The sequence below is a fragment of the Petaurus breviceps genome, unplaced genomic scaffold (genome assembly GCF_028583685.1).
Source record: "Petaurus breviceps papuanus isolate PSGF00001 unplaced genomic scaffold, PetGlider_PUasm1.0 90925, whole genome shotgun sequence".
Lineage (NCBI taxonomy): Eukaryota > Metazoa > Chordata > Mammalia > Diprotodontia > Petauridae > Petaurus > Petaurus breviceps.
This window is the reverse complement of record NW_027187380.1, coordinates 5,035,793-5,058,490: the sequence shown is the minus strand read 5'-3', so window position 1 is coordinate 5,058,490 and position 22,698 is coordinate 5,035,793. Positions and strand designations below refer to the sequence as shown.

At 45.0% G+C, this 22,698-nt stretch overlaps 1 protein-coding gene across 1 annotated transcript in view; it reads left to right on the top strand.

The window, feature by feature from the left end:
- The window catches only part of PLCD3 (phospholipase C delta 3), a 30,893-nt gene that overhangs the window by 6,075 nt on the left and 2,120 nt on the right, over positions 1-22,698 (top strand). Inside the window, exons 2-11 of the mRNA XM_069076843.1 lie at positions 3,889-4,050; positions 4,369-4,597; positions 6,297-6,426; positions 11,185-11,413; positions 11,792-11,993; positions 12,377-12,521; positions 13,622-13,774; positions 14,015-14,119; positions 16,624-16,731; positions 18,732-18,905. Of these exons, the coding sequence (XP_068932944.1) occupies positions 3,889-4,050; positions 4,369-4,597; positions 6,297-6,426; positions 11,185-11,413; positions 11,792-11,993; positions 12,377-12,521; positions 13,622-13,774; positions 14,015-14,119; positions 16,624-16,731; positions 18,732-18,905 (1,637 nt within the window). The remainder of the gene's footprint in view (positions 1-3,888; positions 4,051-4,368; positions 4,598-6,296; positions 6,427-11,184; positions 11,414-11,791; positions 11,994-12,376; positions 12,522-13,621; positions 13,775-14,014; positions 14,120-16,623; positions 16,732-18,731; positions 18,906-22,698) is intronic.

Here is a 22,698-nt window from a genome sequence, read left to right as displayed (position 1 = left end):
TTCTTCCCTTTTCCTCCTCCCTTTGTCCTCTCCCCCTCCTCTCTTCTTCCTCTCCTCTGTCCCTTCTCCCTTTTCTTCTCTCCCCTTCTCTCCACACTTGCCCTCTTCCCCTCTTCATTTCTCAGTTCCTCTCCAGCCACATCACTGAGCAAGGGACCTTGGGCACAGCTGGGTCTTCCAGCTGTTACCCCGGATGGAAGGTATGGAAGGATGGTCACTGGGAGATGGTGCCACTGAGGCTGAAAGGTTTGATCTGTGGAATAATAATAATAGCATTTTCCTAGTGCTTTAAGGTTGGCAAAGTGCTTTACATATGTTACCTCATTTGATTCTTATAATCACCCTTTGAAGGTGTAAAATTAGCTCCATTTTACTGAGAGGCTCTTGCACCTGTTTGGGTCAAGCCCAGAGCAGGAATGAGGAAGAAGATAAAACATCAGGTGCTGGTGACACCAACATTTCATTTGGCTGGCGATAGCCTGAAGCATCATACCTAACTCCTGGCTTGGGCCTCCCCAGTAGCTCCTATCCTCATTCTCTGTTGATCTCTCATTCTCCCAGGGAGAGGGGGGGCAGGGAAATAGATGAGACTGCCCATTTCCCAGACTTGTAAACTGAGGCATACAAACTCCAGACACCCAAATTGGACCTCTCATTCTGTCACCTGTTGTGTTCTGCCTTGCCCCTTCTCCAAAGGACAGAGAGGGGTCCCAGGCCAATGCCTGGAGGCAAGCAATGCGTGCATTCCACAGGGCAAATGATGATGGGGGCACATCTGGGATAGATGAGTCTGAATGACATACCCTCCTCCCAGTAGGCCACTGTGGTGGCCCGAGGTAGCCCAGGTGAAGCCAAGGAGGTTCCATTGACCCCAGAAGATTCCGTCAGGGCTCTGTGTGTATGTGTGAGTGCATAATGAAAGTAGTAACTGTCTCAGGGAAGCCAGCAGAATTGTCTGGGTTTGGGGCAACACTCCAGACCATTAGGCTGTTTGCAGAAAGAGTTTGGGTAAACCAGCCCTGGGGAGTGAGTGACTCACCTCCATTTCCGGTATTAGTCATTTGCTTCCAATGTGTGGGGGGCAGGGAAGTGGGAGAAGAGGGGGCTGGGCTCCACAGCTGTAACTCCGAGGTAAGATTGGTTTTTGGTTGTCATAGAAACGAGGGTTAATCCATCCTCCTCCCACCCCCAGCTCCCAATTTGCCAGGAAAGTGGTGGGAGTGGGCTCTCTGAATTCCACCCAATGCCAAAATAATAACTCACATTTAAGAGGGAAAAAAGTATTGTTCACCAAGTGTTTGTCATTCATCATCCTCTGAACCTCACAATTATTATGATAATTGTGCTACCTACTTCACTGAGCTGTACATTTTACTGATGAGGAAACTGAGTTGAGGACCTTGGTTCCAGTCCCATCTCTGACTCCTGTTACTTTTCAGACCTTGGGCAACTCACTTAGCCTCTTAGCACCTCAGTTTTCTTATCTATAAAATGAGGGGTTTGGACCAATTGGGCTTGCTCCAGATCTAGAACCCTGTGACTTGGTGGCTTCCTAGAATTCCTTTGGGGGGAGCTAAGTGGCATAGTGGATAGAGCACCATTTCTGGAGTTAGGAGGACCTGAGTTCAAACCTGACCTCAGACACTACTAGATGTGTGACCCAGGGCAAGTCACTTAACCCTGATTGTGTCCTAAAATGAAAAAAAAAAGTGCCTTCTGGATCTTAGGCTATGACCCTAGTCCAAGCTAAATAACAGTGATGAGCCATGTTTGGATTTCATCAGAGAAGTTACTTCCATGGGCTCATAATATTTATGAAGTGAGGTGTGGGCAAGGGAAAAAAGGAATTTGTAATGGGGTACTTCCTTTGATTCTCATCCCCCCTTCTCAAGCCAGTCCCCTACCAAAAAAAAAAAAAGTATCGTGGAGAGGTTGGTTAGATGGGGAGGGGAACAGAGGAATGTTGGAGATCCTGAGAATCAGTGAATGGCACCTCTTGCTCCCTAGTTAAGAATTTGGCACTGTCCACTCCCCTCTGACCACATACGAGCCTGCACACACATTTTTTTTTCTCTAGCATGGGATGGTCCCATAGAGAAGATATCCTTCCTCAATCTCTCAAGAACAGAAGTGGGATGATGGGGTGATGTGGGAGCAGGAGTGGTGTGAGCACTAAGGGAAGAGAAACCATCACTATCTTCCCCTGATCCTGTGTGATCTACTGCTCCGGCCCCAGTTTGGGATTTGGATGAAGACAGGCCTTGCTGGTCTGGATCAGGGAGGAGAGTAGAGGCAGGAGGTTGGTGGTAGGGAATCTCAAATTGAGAGGTAAAGAAAGGAGTAGGAAAGGGAGAGGCCTGGGGTAAGTGGGAGGCAAGATATCAGCTATTTTCAAAAGCAGAGTAGGTCACCCAGAGATCAGCCCCACCCAGCCTTTCCCATCACGGTAGCAGCCAAGATGGACCTGTGCCCAGGAGTCCATGGCTCCTAGCTTGCTGCTCTAGCCTGCTTACCTGGAACCCTGAGAGCCTGAGCTGTCATTTGCACCCCTCTCCAACTGGACAGGGCAGCAGGTAATGTGAGGAGTGGGGTTTAGGTTGCAGCAAGAGAGATTTAGGTTAGATAGGAAGAAGAACTTCCTGATCATCAGGGTTTTCAGCCAGAAGGACTGTTGTGAGCTATTTCTGGGATGCCCAGTGTGTGCCAAGTATTTAGCAAAAGGCCCAAGTAGCTTTTATCCTAGAAACTATTGAGGGCTGGAGACAAGGGGGGGTCAAGGATAAGAATTCAGGTGGAGGGTGGAGACATAGGCCTAGATCTCTGGATGTTGCTGAACACATGCCTTCAAAGGCTTGGCTTCTCCTTCCAGAAGGACAAACATTGACCAGGTTGGAGTGAGAGCAAATAACCTGTCCCTCCCTGTTTATAAGTTTATTCAGCATTTCCAAACAAATGTCTCTTCGAGGGTCACATTGAGGATGTAGCAAGTGTGGCTTAAAACATAAGTTACATCTCAGGACTGGGCACTTGGAGATGTAGTTTAGGGATGTATGAGGGGGAACAATTGGGACTTCCTTTCTGTGCACTGCTCCAAGTAAATCCTGAGCATTGGAGGTGTGTGTGTGTGTGTGTGTGTGTGTGTGTGTGTGTGTGTGTGTGTGTAGGGAGATGCTGGAAATTATCTGGGAAGGGGGCTCAGTGCTGAAAGGACTCAAAACTGAGGATTGTCTTGGGATGACAGTTTAATGCAAACCTATTGTTTTTACAAATGAGGAAACTAGAGTCCAACCGGGTCAAGTGACTTGCCCAAGGTCACATTGTATTATAGAGCTATGATGTGAACTCAGTTCCTATAACTTCAAGTCCAAAGAGTTTTTTCCAGGCTAGGATATTCAGTGTCAGAGATGGGGAAAACAAATGGAAGAACTTTGTATAGAGGAGGGGGGAGACAGAACAGGAATGGAGGGCTCAGTATCAGGAATGGGGGTATAGTGCAGGGTCTTGCAGTAATGATCTCCCTAATTATTCTCCCTGGGCAGCTGGGTGGTACAGTGGATAACATGAGGGAGGTTAGACTCTAAGGTCTTTTCCAGCTATGAATGTCATTATGTTGAAGTAGGTTGCTCTGGAGCATCAGGGTCCCTTCCCCAAAAGCACAGACTGAGGATAGAGCACTGGTCCTGTAGTCAAGACCTGAGTTCAAATCCGACCCCAGACACTTATTAGCTGTGTGACCCTGGACAAGTCACTTCACCTTGTTCTCCTCTGTTTAGACATCTGTAAAATGAGTTGGAGAAGGAAATGACAAACCACTCCAGTATCTTTGCCAAGAAAACAAAATGGGATCAGACTCCACCAACCCAACAACAATAATTCTTTTTCTCTCAGATCTGAATGAAGATGAGGATGTGCTGGCTATGCTGAAGGGCTCTCAGTTCTGCAAGATCAGGTCGCTAAAGTGGCATAAGGTCCGGTTCTACAGGCTGCAGGAAGACTGTATGAGTGTGTGGTTCCAGCGCCGCTTCCGACACCCTAAATCTCATCACATCTGTGAGTGACCCCATGCTCTCCCCTCCCATGGAGAGGGGGGTGTTCACTCTCCTCTCCAAGTGTCTTTCACAAGCCCCTACCCCCTACTTGGGGTTCAGCCTAACCCTTGTATCCCCCCTCCAGCTCTTCTGCTGGTGGTTGAGGCAGAGGTTGGGAGTCAGAAGACCCCAGGTTTGTGTCCCAGCTCTGCCACTGACTTGCTTTGGGGGGAGGGGAGCTCTCAGATGTCTAAGTCCCCTCTAGCTCTGTTTAAAGCTGATTCGGTGACTCTTAGACACCCCCCCCTTCCATCCCCATCTTGCCCCTGTCCCTGCGCAGTCTCCTTACAGCACATCGAGGCCGTGCGCCAGGGCCACCAGTCCGAGGGGCTGCGGCGCTATGGCGGCGCCTTTCCCTCCAGCTGCTGCCTCACCATCACGTTTAAGGGCAGGCGAAAGAATCTGGACCTGGCAGCACCCACTGAGGAGGAGGCACAGCGCTGGGTGCGTGGCCTGGCCAAGCTCCGAGAGCGTCTGGATGCCATGAGCCAGAGAGAAAAGCTTGACCAATATCCTTTCCTGGAGCTGGGGCTGAAACTGGCTCCCTAGGACAACCAGTGGCCCCCTCCCCAGGCCTCAGGACCTAGAACTGTGGTCAGAGGAGTGGAGATTGAGAGGGAAGGGGAAGGAGGTGGGGTGAGAGGAGTTCACTTTGAGGAAGATGCCTGGGTGGAGACATACCATCTGTCTGATCACCTTTATGACCCTGGGCAAGTCACTTAAACCAGATTGCCTAAAAAAAAAAAAGCCCCAAAGAAACAAATTGTAGACTGAGGAAGGTAGTCCTTAGGGAAGAAGACGTAAGAAAAGGCTCTAGGGAGGGACCCTAGGGGTTAGGCTCACTTGCCCAACCTCATCAGACCTCAGAAACCAAGTTGGGTGTACCCGGCCTTGTGCAAAACTCAGGGGATACAAAGCAGGCCTAGGATGTAGTTCCTTCCCTCAGGCAGTCGGAGTCAACAAACATTATTGTGCTTGTGCTAAGCCCAGGGCATTTCTATGATGTTTGGATTCAGTCAAAGGGCCACCCTTGAGGACCTAGAGGGCCACCTGTGGCCTCAAGGTTGACAATTCCCCACCCCTGGCCTTAGGGAATGCAAAGAAAGGCAAAAACAGCCCACTTTCCCTGCCCTCCAGAAGCTTACATTCTAATGGAGATGACCACGTACTACAACATATAAACCAAATAGATAGAAGATCATCTTGGAGGAAAGGCAGGATGTAGGATTTGGGGGGAGGCATGGAGGAGGAAGGAATGGAGGGACCTGGAAAAGCCTCCGGCCAAAGGCAAGATTTGAGTTGAGTCTTCTGGGAGATCTGGGAAGATTTGAGAGGAAGCATTCTAGGCTTGGGGGATACACAGTGTAAAGGGGTTAGCATCAGGGTGGGGGAAGAGTCAGGAAGTGGAGTGTCCTGTGGGAGGCCCATGTAGCTCTATCATAGAGTAGGGGAAAAGGAGTAAAACGTAAGAAGACTGGGAGGGCGGAAAGGGTTCCCTGATAGTCTGATAGAACAGACACAGTAGTTGCCTTCATCGTGATGGGGGAGACTCAGGGGCTCTACTCCAAAATCTCCCAGTCTCTTGGGGATATACTCTTTCTCTGCCCTTAGGAAGTCTCTGGCTAGTAGGGAAGGCACGGTCAACCGACCAATCAATCTGTCATTTATTAAATACATAAAATGTGCCAGGCACCGAGCTATGTTCTGGGGATACAGAAACCAGAACAACCAGTCTCTGCTGTCAAGGAACTTACGTTCTATAGGCAGGTATGCCATGTGGGGATTTAAGTGTGAACACAATGTATGCAAAATTAACATAAGGTAATGTTTGGGAGGGGAGGCCCTAGCAGAGTGGGGAGAGGTAGAATCAGGAAATGCCTCCTTTAGAGTTGGTACCTGAGCTTAGTTTAGAAGGAAACCAGGGATTCTAAGGGCCAGAGGTGAGGAAAGAGTGTATTCCAGGCACGGAGATCACAAGGTCTGGAAATGGAATGTCTTGTGTTAGCAACTGCTAGAAGGCTGATTTGGAAGATGCGGATGATGATCCCGGAAGGGGCTTCAGGTTTAATGAGAAAACAAGGCATGAAGCCATTGGAACAGGCCAGGCAGGTAGCCCTGGGCAGAGGGAAGGAGTGTGCATGAGAGAGGGAAGGTGGCAGGCGCAAGTGAGTGGGTCCCCTCGGTATGTGGTTTCCTGAACTTTCTTACTTGGATCCATGGCTATCTACACCAGGCAGATTCAGACCACAACAGCAAAATGAGCTTCAAGGAAATCAAACACCTGCTTCAGATGGTGAACGTCACCTTGGATGACATGTATGCCTATCAGCTATTCAAGGTACCCCTTCTCACCTAGCCCCTCTCCTACTTCCCAGTCTGGCACCATTTTGTTTTCCTTCTTCATCCCTTTTTCTGGGACCCTCCCTCCTCTTTCTTCTTCAATTCTCTGGATCCCTCTGTTCTGTGACTTTCTTTCTTATCTCCCATTCCCTACACTGATCCTAACTGAATTGCTCAATCCCTAGCCCTATCCCTGGCTCTCCGTGCTCTTCAGCTCTCAGACCACTTGCCTCCATCATAAGATCATGAGGCTCATAGATTTCAAGCTGGAAGGGACCTCAGAGGCCATCTAGTCCAACCACCTCATTTTATAGATGAGGAAACTGAGGCACAGAAAAGTTAAGGTTGCAGAGTTAATACATAGCAGAGCCAGGATTCAAATGCAGACAGTCTTCTGATTCCAAATTTAAACTTCTTTTCTCCCATCCAAGTATTAAGCAGGACCAACCCTATTTAGTTTCTGAGACCAGATGAGGTTAGGCATGTGAGCCCATCCCCTAGGATCCCTTCCTTGAGCTTTTTCTTTCTTTCTCATTTCCACTGACTACCTTCCTCAGTCAGTGGTTTGTTTTTTTTGTTTTGTTTTTAGGCAATGGGGATTAAGTGACTTGCCCAGGGTCATACAGCTAGTAAGTATTTGGGGTCAAATTTGAACTCAGGTCCTCCTGACTCCAGGGCTGGTGCTCTATTTACTGGGCCACCTAGCTGCCCTCAGTCTGTGCTTTTAAGGGGAGGGACCCTGATACTACAGAGCAACCAACTCAGAGAACTGTCCCTACCCTCTTCCTGATTAGCTCAGTAGAATGACATTCAAAGCTGGACCTTAGAGTCTAAGCTCCCTTATGTTATCTACTGTACCACTCCCTCATACGTCCTTATGTTACAGGAGGGGAAACTAAGGCACTTAGGATAGGGAAATGTCAGAACTAGGGCTAGAACCCAGTACTCCTGCCTTGCAGGTAAGCACTTTATCTACCCCTACTCCTTTTTCTAGAGAATTGGCTGACTCATCCCTACCACGTCACTCCCCAGCCTCTTGAGCTCTGCTGTTATTGACAGAGCTGGCTCTTCTCTTTGGAGTTAGCAACATCTGGGACTCGTCACCTTAACTGTCAGGTTAAGCCAGGCCAGGGTGGGGACATAAGGGGAATTTAGGGGTCCTGGCCCTTTATTCTACAAGAAAGCAGAGGAAGCTGGAGAGCCTGGAGGCTCAAACTTTTTTTTACTTCATGTGTCTACATTAAAAGAAATTAATTTTCTAAATGAATTAAAATCTATTTTCTCTCCTTACCACCTTCTATTCCCTACTGAAAAACAAAAGAAAAAAAAACAACACCCTTGTAATAAATATGCATAGTGTAACAAGACAAATTCCTGCATTGGCCTTGTCCAAAAAGAAATATGTCTTTTAGTGTGGCATCCCCTTTCCAGGGGCAGGCAGCATGCTTCATCATCTGTCTCTCTGGGATCAGGAGGCTCAAACTTAGATTCTTCCTTCCCCCCCAGCTGCCCTCCTCTTCAATCTCTAATCCAAAGTAGCTAAGGGACCCGCGGGACAGAAGTAGAGAGGAAGGAAAATATCCAGCCTAGATAACCTTCCCCACTTTTGTCTGGGTTTGCTAAGCTTCATCTGGGCACATAGGGCACCATGCGTGGGCATGTCCTGGGCCCACGTCAGCACAAGTACCATATCTGTAGTGCTTGCGTCAGCACACAAGAGACTTCTCCATCATACAGGTAAACACATAAACAATAACACATACAGGTGAACAGAACACAAAACCATGCAGACACAGTATGGGGACTGCAAACTTATGCTATGATAGAGGAACATTTAACCGGAAGGCACCATGAACTTGTTTTTGCTTTTTATTTTTATTTTTTTGAGGGAGGGGGAAGCAAGGCAATTGGGTTTAAGTGACTCACCCAAGGTCACACAGCTAGTAAGTGTGTCAGGTGTCTGAGGCTGGATTTGAACTCAAGTTCTCCTGACTCCAGGACTAGTGCTATATTCACTGAACCAACTAGCTGCTCCTGTTTTTTTTATTTTAAGAGGCAATTGGAGTTGTGATGTACCCAGTGTCATACAACTAGTAAGTGTCTGAGCCCAGATTTGAACTCAGGTCCTCCTGACTCCCGGGAGGGTGTTCTATCCACTGGGCCACCTAGCTGCCCCCCATGAACTTGTTTTAAAAAAATATTACAATATAATTGGTATCTTTTGTAATCAATGGATTTTATTTTATGCATTTTGAGAAGGGGTATTCCCTTGACTTCATTAAATTACCAGAGGGGTCTCTGACACAAAAAAGGCTTAAGAATTCTGGTGTGGTGGATAGATTGCTGGATGTGGAGTCAGAAAAAATCTAGAGGGGTGGCTAGGTGACACAGTGAATTGAGCACTGGCCCTGGAGTCAGGAGGACCTGAGTTCAAATCTGGCATCAGACACTTAACACAAAAAAAAATCTTGGGCAAGTCACTTAACCCCAATTGCCCTCAAAAAAAAGGGGGAAAAAAAGCAAAAATCTAGGTTCAGAATCCTCCCCCTCTTTTCCCTCCCCCCACCACCGTGACCCTGAGTAAGTCATTTAACCTCAGTTCCTTTATAAGAAAAGAAATAAAAAAGAATAATTAATAGTAATAATAATAGACAGAACTTATGAACATTTTTTAAGGTTTGTAAAAAGTTTTGCAAATACTTTTGCATTTTATCCTCTTAACAATCCAGGGAGGTAGGTACTCTTATATCCCCATTTTATAGATGAGGAAACTGAGGCAGACAGGGGTTAGGTGACTTGCCCAGAGTCATACAGCTGGCTAGTGCTTAGAGATCAGATTTGAACTTTGGTCTTCCTGATTCTAGGCCTAGTATGCTCTCAGCTAGCCACCTGGCTGCCTATAATAATATTTATAACACATAAAAACTGTTGCCTGTGATAACATTTATAAAGTGCTTTAAGGTATTTTGCAAATGCTATTTGACCTTCACAACAATCCTGGGAGGCAGCTGGCCTTGTTTTTTGTCGTTGTGGTTGTTCAGTTGTTTTTTAGCTGTGTCTGACTCTCCGTGACCTCATTTGGGGTTTTCTTGGCAAAGATACTGGAGTGGTTTGTCATTTCCTTCTCAAGATCATTTTACAGATGGGGAAACTGAGGCAAAAGACAAGGTTAAGTGACTTGCCCAGGGTCATGCAGCTAGTAAGTGTCTGTAGCCAGATTTTAACTCAGGTCTTCCTGATTCCAGGCATGGTACTCTATCCACTGAGCCACCTAGCTGCTCATTCCTCTCCCCATTTCCCCTCAGCTTGCTTGCTTTGTGGGTAACATCACAGGAAGAGGATTAAGCTAAAGCTTCGGGAAGCCTGAATCTATTCCTCCCTGTTCTACCATTCACTAGCCATGGAAGGCAAATGAGGTAGCCAGGAAGACCAGTGGCTAGAGCCATGTACTCAAGAAAGACACCCCCCCCACCCCCACCCTGCCCCAAACTCCCATGCTTATTAGCTGTGTAACCTTGGATGAGGTCGCTTCAACTTTTCTGTGACTCAGTTTACTCCCCTGTAAGATGGGGATAATAATAGTAGCATCTTCATCTCAGGGTGTTGTGAGGATCATATGTGATAAATATAAGGGATCCTATAAGTTGTAGTGTAGTCTTAAATTTTTAAAGCTAAAAATGGCACTAAGGTTTTTGGACACCCTCCCTCTGTCAGAGGATTTTGCACTTTTGAAGTGCTATTAAAAAAAAAAAACACAGTTAACTATTATTATGATGTGACCTTTGGCAAGCCACAGGTCACTAGCCTAGGTCTCAGTATTCCCATCTGTCAAATGGGGACATAAGTCCCTGCCTTACTTCCATCCTGGGAGGATATAAAATGAGATGGTTGTGTCTGATAGAAAAGGACATGTTGTACTTAGGAGAAGACATTTGTACCATATAGAACACATAGTGACATTAGGAGAAGTAGTAATGATGATCCTGAGGTCATAATTTGTCAGAGGTGGGAGGGGACCTGAGAGTCATCTAGTACTGCTCCTTCCTTTTATAGACCAAGAAACTGAATCTCAGAGATTGGAAATGATTTGACACAGGTCACAAGTGGCACAACAAGAATTTCAGGCAAGGGCAGCTAGGTGGCGCAGTGAATAGAGCACTGGCCTTGGAGTCAGGAGGACCCGAGTTCAAATTTGGCCTTAGATACTTAACACTTACTAGCCATGTGACCTTAGGTGAGTCACTTAACCCCAACTGCCTTGCCGTCCCCCCTCCAAAAAGACAAAAACAAAAAAAACCCGAAGAATTTCAAGTGGCTACAAAGCCAGTGGTTTTTGGTTTTGTTTTTTCTTTCTTTACAACACCACTTTTCAAAACCTGGGTTTGAGGCTCAGCTCTGATGCTTACTATCTGTCTAATCCTGGACCTCATTTTTCTTTATGTGCATAACAGTTCACATTTGTAGCACTGTTTAGGGTAAAGGATTTGTCAACCTGAAAGTGTTATAGGAATAGGCGCTGCTGTCCTCTAGTGATGTTTGATAAAGCAGAGCGACCCCATCCATTTCTATGACTCCATTTACTAGTTGTGTGATATACATAGTAATATATATTACATACAATATATTATCTATTATACATATAATACATTATTATACAGTTATCATTATCATGAGTTGTTTATATCATGTTGGACACGATGAGGCATCTGGTGGGAAGGGAATGGTCCCCTCCTCTAAGGTGTCTCTATGTTCCCAGGAGTGTGACAGCTCTCAGAATGAGCAGCTTGAGGGTGCTGAAATTGAGGAGTTCCTCCGGCAGCTATTGAAACGGCCAGAGCTGGAGGAAATCTTTAACCGCTACTCTGGGGAAGACCGAGTCCTGAGCGCTGCTGAGTTGCTGGAGTTCCTCCGTGACCAAGGAGAGGAGGGAGCCACCATGGCCCATGCTCAGCACTTGATCCGCACCTATGAGCTTAACGAGAAAGGTGTATGTGCGGGAGAAGATGGACTGGGCAGGGGTTGGTGGGGCTGGTGGTGGAAGGGAGAACAGAGAAGAGAGTAGGGTGAAGGATGGGGGAAAGGATGGATTTGGAATGAGTAAGAAAAGGTGGAGATGGGGGTGAAAGGTCACAGAAAACCTGGGGCAGGTTATGAAAGTTTGGGGGAATGAGTGGCAGGAGGAGAAGGAAGCTGGGGTACAGGGCCCTAGGTAGGGAGGGGTGTTTCACACTCTGAAAGGAAAAGGGAATATGTCCAAAGGGCTATGAGTGTCCAGGTGTGGGAAGGTTACCTCTGGGCTCTTCCCTTCTGCCCATCCTTCAACCAGATCTGACTCCTCTTCCCTTCCGCCCTCCTGCCTGCAGCTAAACAGCACGACCTTATGATGCTAGATGGTTTCATGATGTACCTATTGTCACCTGATGGTGCTGTCCTGGACCCAGCCCACAGAGATGTGTACCAAGACATGAATCAGCCCCTTTCCCATTACTTTATCTCATCTTCCCACAATACTTACCTGACCCAGTCCCAAATTGGTGGTGCCAGCAGCACAGAGGCCTATATCAGGTATGACGAATGGGACCCTAGAGTCTGAGGAGTTTGCTCCTAGGCCCTGGAGACCCTTCCTTGGGCAACACCATGAAGGCTCAAAGAAAACATGGATGTGTATGGGTGTCATGTGTGAGCCATAGAAACAAGGGATCCTTATCTCTTGCTGTCATCTCAGGCCCCTGGGACCTTGTCTCAGGCCTGCCTCATGGTGTAATGGATTTGGAGTCAGAAAACTTGGGTTCAAATATCAGCTGTTCAACTTTGGGCAAGGTATTTAGCCTCTCTGAGCCTCAGTTTCCTAATCTGAAAAATGAGAGGATTGGACATGATGGCCTCTCATATGCTCTCTTGCCCTTTGCTGAGCTGGGCCCTCTCTTCTTCCTTCATTCCCCAATCAGGGCGTTTGCTCAGGGTTGCAGGTGTGTGGAGCTGGACTGTTGGGAGGGGCCAGATGGAGAACCTGTCGTTTATCATGGGCACACGTTCACCTCTAAGATCCTCTTTCGGGATGTCATTCAAGTGGTGCGGGACCATGCCTTCTTGGTGAGCTGCTGCCCTGCCCTACCCTGTCCTGTCCTGTCTCATCCCAGCCCTCCTCAGCCCCAGACTCTTGGTGATGAGATATTTGTTCCTTCCCTATTCTGACTATGCCCTTCCTTATCCCTCAACCTTCCTCTGAGACTTCCACAGTGACCTGCCACCAACTTCCTCTCCTTTGTCTTGTGAGCTCTCAGCCCACCCCTTTCACCCCTCTGCCCTGGCCCCATGACATCCATCCATAATGCCAAGATCTTCCCCTTGGCCCCATCCATGCAATGATTGGTGTGGAGACAACCTGGAGTCTACAAAGCCTCATGATCCTGTGTTTTAGGGATTGGAGCACAGTTCAGAAGGTCCCGCTGTTTGATTTGTTGAATCAGGATCAATCTAATCTAATCAATCTAAGTACCTTCTATATTCCAGGCATTGTGCTAAGTGCTGAGAATACAAAGAAATAGTAAAAAACAGTCCCTGCCCTCAAGGAGATTTCATTCTAAAGAGGGAGATAATATGTGTATTATATGTGTATATAATGTGTATATATGTGTGTGTATTTAATATCTATATATACACACTATATATACATACATGTTTGCATGTGTGTGTATCTATACAAAATAGCTACAAGATAACTTTAGAAGGGAAGGCACCAGCATTTGAGAGGTAGTGTATGATCACCAAAGGCGTTGAGCAGAAGGGTAGAACCTAGGCTAACTCTTGAAGGAAACCAGGGATTCTAAGAGGTGAGGATAGAGCATGTTTTAGGCACAGAGGAGAGCCAGTACAAAGATGTAGAGACTGGAGATGTAGCCTCATGTGTGAGGAACAGTAAGTAGGCTTATGTCCTTCACAAAATCACAGATTTAGAGCTGGAAGGGACCTCAGAAGCCATCTGGTCCAATCCTTCTATTTTTACAAATTAGAAAACTGAGGCTTTGAGAGGTTACATAGATAGTAAGTGGCATCTGACTCCCCACCTGTCTGGACTGCCTACTTTTCCCACTCTTTGTCCTGGGGCAGGAGGGAGGGCGGGGGGACTCAGCCTGAGGTTTCTGAGGAACAGAGCCCTTATCCTGGGGGCCTCCCTGCTCCCCCCCCACCAGCTGTCCCCATACCCCGTCATCTTGTCCCTGGAAAATCACTGTGGGATACAGCAGCAGTCCACTATGGCTCGCTACCTACGGACCATCCTGGGGAACATGCTGGTGACAGAAACTCTGGATGGAAAAGTCCCCAAGGAGCTGCCCTCTCCAGAGGTGATACCCCCATCAGACTGGCAAGGAGTGGGGGGTGAGGGAGGCAGGGCATCTGCTCCCACTTACACCATAACTGTAAGCCCAAGTCTCCCAAGAGGGGAGAGAGATCTTGGTGAAAGGGTTTGCTGTCTTGGCAGGGAAGAGCACTGGGAAGAGAGTGGGACCTGAGCAATGGGGCCATCTGTATTGAGGGAGCAAGGTGGGAAATAAGGATTGACATTTCTCTCTTGACTTCCACAGCAGCTGAAGGGCAAGGTTCTGGTGAAGGGCAAGAAACAAACTGTCTGTCAGAAAGAAGAGGTTCAGTATGACCCACCTGAGGAGGACAATGAAAATGGATTTAAGGTTTGGGGGTGCCCTCAAGACCAAAAAGCCTCGGGGGGAAAGGGAATTAAATTAGGTTTGTTAAGCACCTACTGTGTGCTGGGCACTTTACAAATATCCCATCTGATTCTTACAAAGACCCTAGGAGGTAGGTGCTATTATTATCCACAATTTACAGATGGAGAAACTGAGGCAGATGGCAGCTAAGTGGCTTACCCAGAGTTACTCAATTTAGGAGGTGCCTGAGGCTAGATTTGAATTTAGGTCTTCCTGACTCCAGGCCCAGCCCTGTATCCACTGTGCCACCAATCCTAATTGCCTTAAGGGGGCTATGGATCATTCAGTTCAAGGCCTCAGGCCCTGCAGAGTTCCCCCCAGCTTCCTGAGAGTTCCAGGACTTTTTTGGAACAGATCCTAGGAGGATCCTAGGCAGGTGGGTGAATAGAACACTGTGCTTGGAGTCAGTAAGATCTAGGTTCATATCATTCAAATATCCTTCCTTAGATAGTTCTTAATCGTGTGACCCAGAGTAAGTTAAATAAGCTTTTACTTAGCTTCCCTGTGCCTGTTTCTTTTTCCCTGAAATGTAGGGGGTGTATTCAGTGGCCTCTAAAGGCCCTTCCAACTCTAAAGCTACGGGCCCCTGATTCGAGGGTCTCTGTCTTTTGCTTTGTCTGATTCTTTACTGATCACAGTACCCTAATCAGAGAAAACCAGCCTCTGGAACCTTCCCATTTCCTGACCTGGATCAGTTCTCTGGGTTCAAAGGTCTGCTGTTCCCAGGTCCTAATTACCTGTTGCCACCAAAACTGTAAGCCCAAGTCTGGGATCTGCTCCCTTGTTCCCTTTTATCCCTTCTATTCACATAAGAGTGGATTTTCTTTTATTTTTAAGAGTGGATTTTCTAGGGCTTATTTAGGGGGCAGCAGAGAATGCACAATTTCATAAACAACAGTTATTGGGCAGCTAGATGAGGTGCTGGGCCTAAAATCAGGAAGGCTCATCTTCCCCAGTTCAAATCCAGCCCCAGACACTTACTAGCCATGTGACCCTGGTAAGTCACTTAACTCTGTTTGCCTCAGTTTTCTCATCTATAAAAGGACCTGAAAAAATGAAATGGCAAACCACTCTAGTATCTTTGCCAAGAAATCCCAAATGGGGTCATGAAGAGTGGGATAAATGACCAAACAGTTATTAGAAATACATCTAGCATAGGGATTCTTTTTTTAAAAAATATTTATTTAAAAAATATTTTTTGAGTTCCAAAGTCTCTCCTTCCTTCCTTCTCCTCTCCCACCCATTGAGAAGGCAAAGTAATGTGAAATTATAGCATAGGGACCCCTTGAGCATTGTGGTGAAGCCTATGCACCCTTTCTTAGAATAATGGTTTTAAATGAATAATATTAAATCCATAGTCTTACAAAGGAAGCCAATTATACTGAAATATACTTATCAAAAAATATATTTTTTTTAATGTTCACAGATTTCAGGTTAAGAGACCTTAACCTAGAAGAAAACAACATGGTCCTGGTTCAGGGATATTTAAGCTTTCAAAGTTATTCCAGTCAACTGGAGTTCCCTAGGCCTATTAGGGTCCATGATCCTATATAGGGTCTGGAGTATCATGATGTTCAGCCCATGGAGAGAGTAGCCTCTTCAACCCCAGAATACCACTGTGCAGATTTGGGATTTGCTCAATTGGGTGCTGTGGATAATCCAAAATTTACTCCCAGACAATGATAGCTAGCATTTATATAGTACTTTAAGGTTTGCAGAGTACTTTTCAAATATTATCTCTTTTGATCCTCACAACAAACCTGGGAGATAGGTGCTGTTTTTACCCCCATTTTGCAGATAAGCAAACAAATGAGGCAGGCAAGTTAAGTGACTTACCCAGGGTCACATGGCTAGTAAGCATCTGAGGCTGTATTTGAATGCAGGTCTTCCTGACACTAAGCCCAATGTTATATGGCACCACCTAGCTGCCATGTTTGACTGCATGATGTTTGATGGTGTTTGAATGTTTCAATACCTCTCTTATTTCTCCCCACCCTCACCAAAACCATTCTATCCCAAGAATGGAGAAATAAGACAATACAAAAGATGGGGGCATGATGTTCCTATTATGTCAAAACATCAAAATAGTACAAGGGACACATGGAACACGTCCAAGGTCACAAAGACAATCCCTTTCCTTATAGGGGGTCTGATGGGAGAGATTTTTGAGCTAGAGGGGGCTTCTACTTCATAAAGAGGGTTACATAGGGAGTCTGAGTAATTGTTATTGGGGGGTAGGATACAGGAGGAGGAAAAGATCTTTGGATCCTAGATTTTGATCTTGAAAGGACCTTCATTTTACTGATGAGGAAATGGTCCTGGAAAGATGAAAGTGATTTGCCCAGGGTCACACAAGTAGTGAAAGAACTAAGATCCAAATTCAGGTCATCTGATTACAAAACCCAGCATTTTTTCCACTATCCTCATGATGTTTGAAAAAAAACCCAATTCTCCCTTGGTCCCCGCAGCTGTTGAAGTTGTCTCAGGTTTCTTTGAAAGGAAAGTCATCTGGGCAGCAACAGAGGGAAGAAGTTGGGTCTTTCTCATCAAGTGGGAAGAAAGAAGAAGATGAAAAGGTTTTTGGGGGGTGAGGGTGGTACTCAAGATCTGGGAGGTGGTCCTTGGGGAGAAGGGATGGATCATGAAAGATCTAGCTTTAGGCCTTCATCATTTTACTCAGATCTAGGCTTTAGGCCTTCATCATTTTACTTAATGTTCTAAGGATTCTGACCTCTTTTCTTTCCTTGGAAAATTTAGCCTTATGGGGGCTCACACTGTTCCTTTCATCGGTTTGTACGCTTTCACTGGTCACTAAGCCCTCTTCCTGGCCCCTGAGCTCTCTTGTTTCAGAGATGTGGGGCATCTTCTAACTATGTCTTCCTTTGCTGTGGTCACCATAAATGGATGCCCAAATCTGGAATCTGTTTTCCCTTTTCCTTTACCCCATGCATCCATACATAAAAGTATATTTTCTAAAGGTTTATGGAAGGAAACAGGAAGTTAGGTGGCTCAGTGGATAGAGTGTTGGAACTGGAGTCAGGAAGACCTGAGTTCAAATGTGGCCTCAGACATAGACTGGCTGTGTGACCCTGGGCAAATCACTTAACCTCTGTTTGCCTTCATCCACTGGAGAAAAAAATATCAAATCACTCTAGTACCTTTGCCAAGAAAACTCCACAGATAGTATGATCCACAGGATCATGAATAGTTAACATGACTGAACAGCAACAAAATGGGAGGGAACAGAGAATATTCAGATATTATTCAGTTATTCAAAATATATCTTGAAGACAACCTAAATTTCTTTTTTTTTTTGGCGGGGAGAAGGCAGGATAATTGAGGTTAAGTGACTTGCCCAAGGTTCCACAGCTATTAAGTGTTAAGTGTCTGAGGCCACATTTGAATTCAGGTCCTCCTGGCTCCAGGGCTGGTGCTCTATTCATTGCTTTACCTAGCTGTCCGAAACTTAAATTTCTTGACTAGATGTGCTTTTTAACCTAGTCTATCTAGACCTATCTTGGCCTAAGACCTTAGAGTTCTAAGACAGAGCCTGGGTTCAGCTGTGTCTTAGAATACCACTAAGCAGGGCTGGAATGTCCACTCATGTGTTCTGAATTGAACTCATGAGAAATGTATTGGTTTAATTTCATCCAGTCTTCTGATGACATGGTTGGGGGGTGGGGGTGGGGGTGGAGGAAGAACAGCCTCAAGTGTTCACTTATTTTCTTAGCTATTTGCTACCTAAGTCCCTAACATCAACCCCCCCACCCCCGTAAAAACAAGAAAGTACATGACTGTTCTCATGATCTCACAACTTCAGAGTAACCAGAAGGGACAGATAGGTCATTCTCAAAGTTCACAAAAGACAGTCTCCATACAAGGGCTTAGCAGAGAATGTTGCCTTGAGCCATAGTGGGATTGGGTTTAAAGCAGAGAGTTCTTAAACTGACATCCATGAATTTAAAATAAATTTTTAAATAACAATTTCAATATAATTAGTATAATTAATAACAGAGGTTGTGACTTGCCCAGGGTCACACAGCTAGTAAGCATCTGAGGCCACATTTGAACTCAGGTCTTCCTGACTCCAGGCCCAACACTCTATCCACTGAGCCATCTAGCTGCCTGTTTTCTTCCATAAAGGTAAATGAATTTTTAGAAAACACACTTTTATGTGTGAATACATGGAAAAGGGAGAACAGATTCCAAACTTGGGCATCAATTTATAGTGGCCATAGCAAATAATAATAATGATGATGTTGAATTATATTATTTAATGACATATAATATAAAATTTAATGATTACACTGAATTACATAATGATATATAATAATTATATTGAATTATGTTGATAATAATTAGTACTGTGTTATTTTATACACTTAAAAACATTATTCTGAGGGTGGCTCCATAGGCTTTACCAGACTTCCAAAGGGGTCTATGGCACGAAAAGGGTTAAGAAGATCCTGGTTTTGGAGGATTGCAGAGGGAGTATGGATATGGAAAGAGAGAAAGAGGGAGGCTTGAAACTTGTCTTTTTTGGCTCCCCCCCCCCCCCCCCCACCTCTGACTTCAGTTGCTGAAAGTAAAATCTTTCACAAAGAGAAGGAAATCATCCACTCATAAATTGGAAGAAGCTGTCCTGTCTTATATAGACGAAGAAGGGGAAGGAAAGGAGGAGCAAGAAGAGGAATCTGAGGAGGAGGAGGAGGGAGAGGCAGAGGCAGAGGCTGGAGAGTATAATAAACAGGTGAGCTGGGGCTGAAGTCCAGAGGGATGGGGCCAGCTAGAGTGCCTTACATGGGAGTTCAGATTCCAGAATGAAAAATGGAAGAGGAGATGAAGGAAGCAAGTGTTTTCCCCACCCAGGTCTTTCCCTACTCTCTTAAATTTTTTTTTCCATTTAAAAGTTTTTCTAAATTTGATTTTTGCTACTTAACAAAAATCTTCCCCCTCCTTCCATTGGAAAAAGAAAAGAAAAATAGTAACAAATAAGCCTAGTCAAGCAAAACAAATTCTCACATTGACCATGTCCAAGAAATATCTATGTTTTATTCAGTAAGTAACTCGAGTCCACCACCTCTCTGTCAAGAGGTGGGTAGCATGTTTCTTTACCATTCTTCTGTAAATCACATTTGGTTATCCAGTTGATCAGAGTTCTTGCGTCTTTCAAAGATGTTTGTCTTAATAATATCATTCTTGCTTGCAAGTCATGACATCACCTTCTTGATGTCATGGTCCTCTTCAAAAATGAAGGACAAACAACAACATTGTTGTTGCTGTACAAATTGTTTCTGTTTCTGCTCACTTGACTCTGTATCAGTTCATGTAAGTCTTCCCAAGTTTCTTTGAATCCATCCCTTTTGTAATTTCTTACAGCTCAATAGTATTCCATTACATTCATATACCATAATTTGTTCAACCATTCCCCTATTGATGAGCCATCCCTTAATTTTCTTTTTTTTTAATCAAATGCTTTATTAACTTCTAGTTTACATCATTCATTTCCGCAAGATTTTGAGTTACAAATTTTCTCCCTGTTTTCCCCCTACCCACCACCCCAAAATATCAATCCCACTGGATATCCCCTCCTCCAGTCTGCTCTCTCCCATATCTTCTCCCATACCCCCTCCAACTTTCTAGTAGGGCACAGTGGATCTCTATGCCCCAGTGCCTGTATATATTATTTCCCGGTTACATGTAAAATAATATTGATAATAGTATATATATATACATATGTGTGTGTATGTGTATATATATATATATATATATATATATTAAACATTTGATTTTAAAACTTTGAATTCCAGATTCATTCCCTTCCTCCCTTGTCACCCACCCTTACTGGGAAGATAAGCAATTCAGTATAGGTTGTACATGTGTAGCTATGCAAAACATTTCCATAGTAGATATATTGTAAAAGACTGACTATATTTCCCTCCCTCTTATCCCACCTCCCACTTGTTCTATTCTCTACTTTGAGCCTGTCCTTTTTCAAAAGCAGGTGCTTCCAACTTCCCTCTCCCCCAGCCTGCCCTCCCTTCCATCATCCCCCCTCTCATCCCCTTCCCCTCTACTCTCCTGAAGGGTGAGATACCGTATTTAGTGTGTATATCATTCCCTCCCTAAGCCAAATTCAATGAGAATAAGGTTGACCTATTCCCTTTGACTTCCTGTTCTTCCCCTCCTTTGTAACTATTTTCCCTTACCTCTTCTATATGAGATAGTTTACCCCAATCTGTCTCTCCCCATCTCCTCTCATTATATTCCTCTCTCACCTCTTAATTTCACCTTTTAAGTATCATCCATTCCCATTAAACTGGTCCTGTGTTCTCTATCTATGCATAACTACACATATATACACACATTCACATGTGTACTCATACACCCATATGCCCTCCTATATAGACATATGTGTGTGTATGTGTGTGTGTATATACACACACACACACATTTCTATTCCCTTCAATTATTCTCATGCTGAGAAAAGTTTCATAAGTTACAATTATCATTTTTCCATGTAGGAATGTAAATAGTTCAACTTTGATAAGTTCCTTATGATTTCTTTTACCTGTTTGCCTTTTCATGTTTTTCTTGCTTCTTGTATCTAAATGTCAAATTTTCTATTCAATTCTGGTTTTTTCATCAAGAATGCTTGAGAGTCCTCTATTCCACTGAATGACCATATTTTCCCTTGAAACATGATACTCAGTTTTGCTGGGTAGGTGATTCTTGGTTTTAATCCCTGCTCTTTTGACCTCCAGAATATCATATTCTAAGCCCTTCGATCCCTCAGTGTAGAAGCTGCCAAATCCTGTGTTATCCTGATTGTGTTTCCACAGTATTCAAATTGTTTCTTCCTGGCTGCCTGTAATATTTTCTCCTTGATCTGGGAACTCCAGAACCTGGCTATAATATTCCTAGGAGTTTTCTTTTGGGGATCTTTTTCAGGAGATGATGGGTGGATTCTTTCAACCTCTATTTTGCCCTCTGGTTCTAAAACATCAGGGCAATTTTCCTTGAGAATTTCTTGAAGGATGATTTCTAGGTTCTTTTCTTTGATCGTGGCTTTCCAGTAGTCCAATAATTTTAAAATTATCTCTCCTGGATCTATTTTCCAGGTCAGTGGTTTTCCCAATGAGATATTTCATTGTCCTTCTATTTTTTCATTTGTTTGGATCTGTTTCTCAAAAAGTCACTAGCTTCCATTTGCTCCAACCTAATTCTGAAGCAATGATTCTCCTCAGTGAGCTTTTGAGATTCTTTTTCCATCTGGCAAATAAGGCTTTTTAAGGCATTCTTCTCCTCATTGCCTTTTTGAGCCTCTTTTGCCATCTGAGTTAGTCTATTTTTTAAGGTGTTATTTTCTTCAGTCAGGTTGTTGACTCTCATTTCATAATTTTCTTGCATCATTCTCATTTCTCTTCTCAATTTTTCCTCCACTTCTATTATTTAGTTTTCATTTTTTTTAAGCTCCTCTATGGCCTGTAACCAGCTTGTATTTTTCTTGGAAGCTTTTGGTGAAGGAGTTCTGACTTCACTGTCTTCCTCCTGTTCCATGCTTTGATCCTTTTTGTCCCCCAAATAGGAATCTAATGTTGGATTCTTCTGTTTGCTTTGCTTCCCTAGTTTACTCATGTTGCCACTCAATTACTTGACTTTTGGGCTTTTTGCCACAGTAGGACTCTGCTACCAGACAGGGGAGCTTCGTACCAAACTCTGGGGTTTTCTCAGCTGCCAAAGGTATTAGTTGGGTGCCCTCTCTGAAGCCTCCACATGCTCTGGCAAGCTGCTCACACACCCCAGGACCTCCACCCTAGACTGCAATCCAGATCCAAGCAGGTTACAGCAAGAGCGATTACCCCTCAGACTGGTCGCTTGGTCCCCCTACACTCTGCAGGCCAGGAGCTGAAGCTGCCATTTCGGGGTGGCTGCATAGCTGGGGCCCCTCAGCAGCTTCTCCCTCCAGGAGATGAAGGCCAATGCACTTCCAAACTATCGAATCTCAAAGTCCACACTACACTGACCTCTCACTTTGTCCTTAGCATCTATGTGTTGATAATTCTAGAAACGGCCACAACTGCTGGTGATCTGAAGTCCCTCCAGCCGGTGGCTGGTCAGGCCTGCCCTGGGGATAAAACCTCTGGCTCCCACAGGGCTGGGCTCGGCTCCCAGAGTGCTGGGCTGGCCGTTTCCTGCCGGCCTGCTGGGCTGTCCTGGGGGGGGGGGTTAGCTTCTCTGTGTCATTTTGTGTGTTCTGTAGCTCCAACATTTGTTCAAAGTCACCTTTTACATGAATTGGAGGTGGTGGGAGCCGGAGCCCATCAGAAGTCGTGTTTCTACTCTGCCATCTTGATTCTGCCCCATCCCTTAATTTTCATGGCTTTTTGCTACCACAAGAAAGAGCTGCTATAAATGTTTGTACATATGGATCATTTCCCTTTCTTTGATCTTTGGGGTTCAGGCTTTCTCTTCATATTACTTCAGCATTCCCTTCCTCCTTCCTCTACTCCCTATGTATATGAAGAAATTCGTAAACTGTT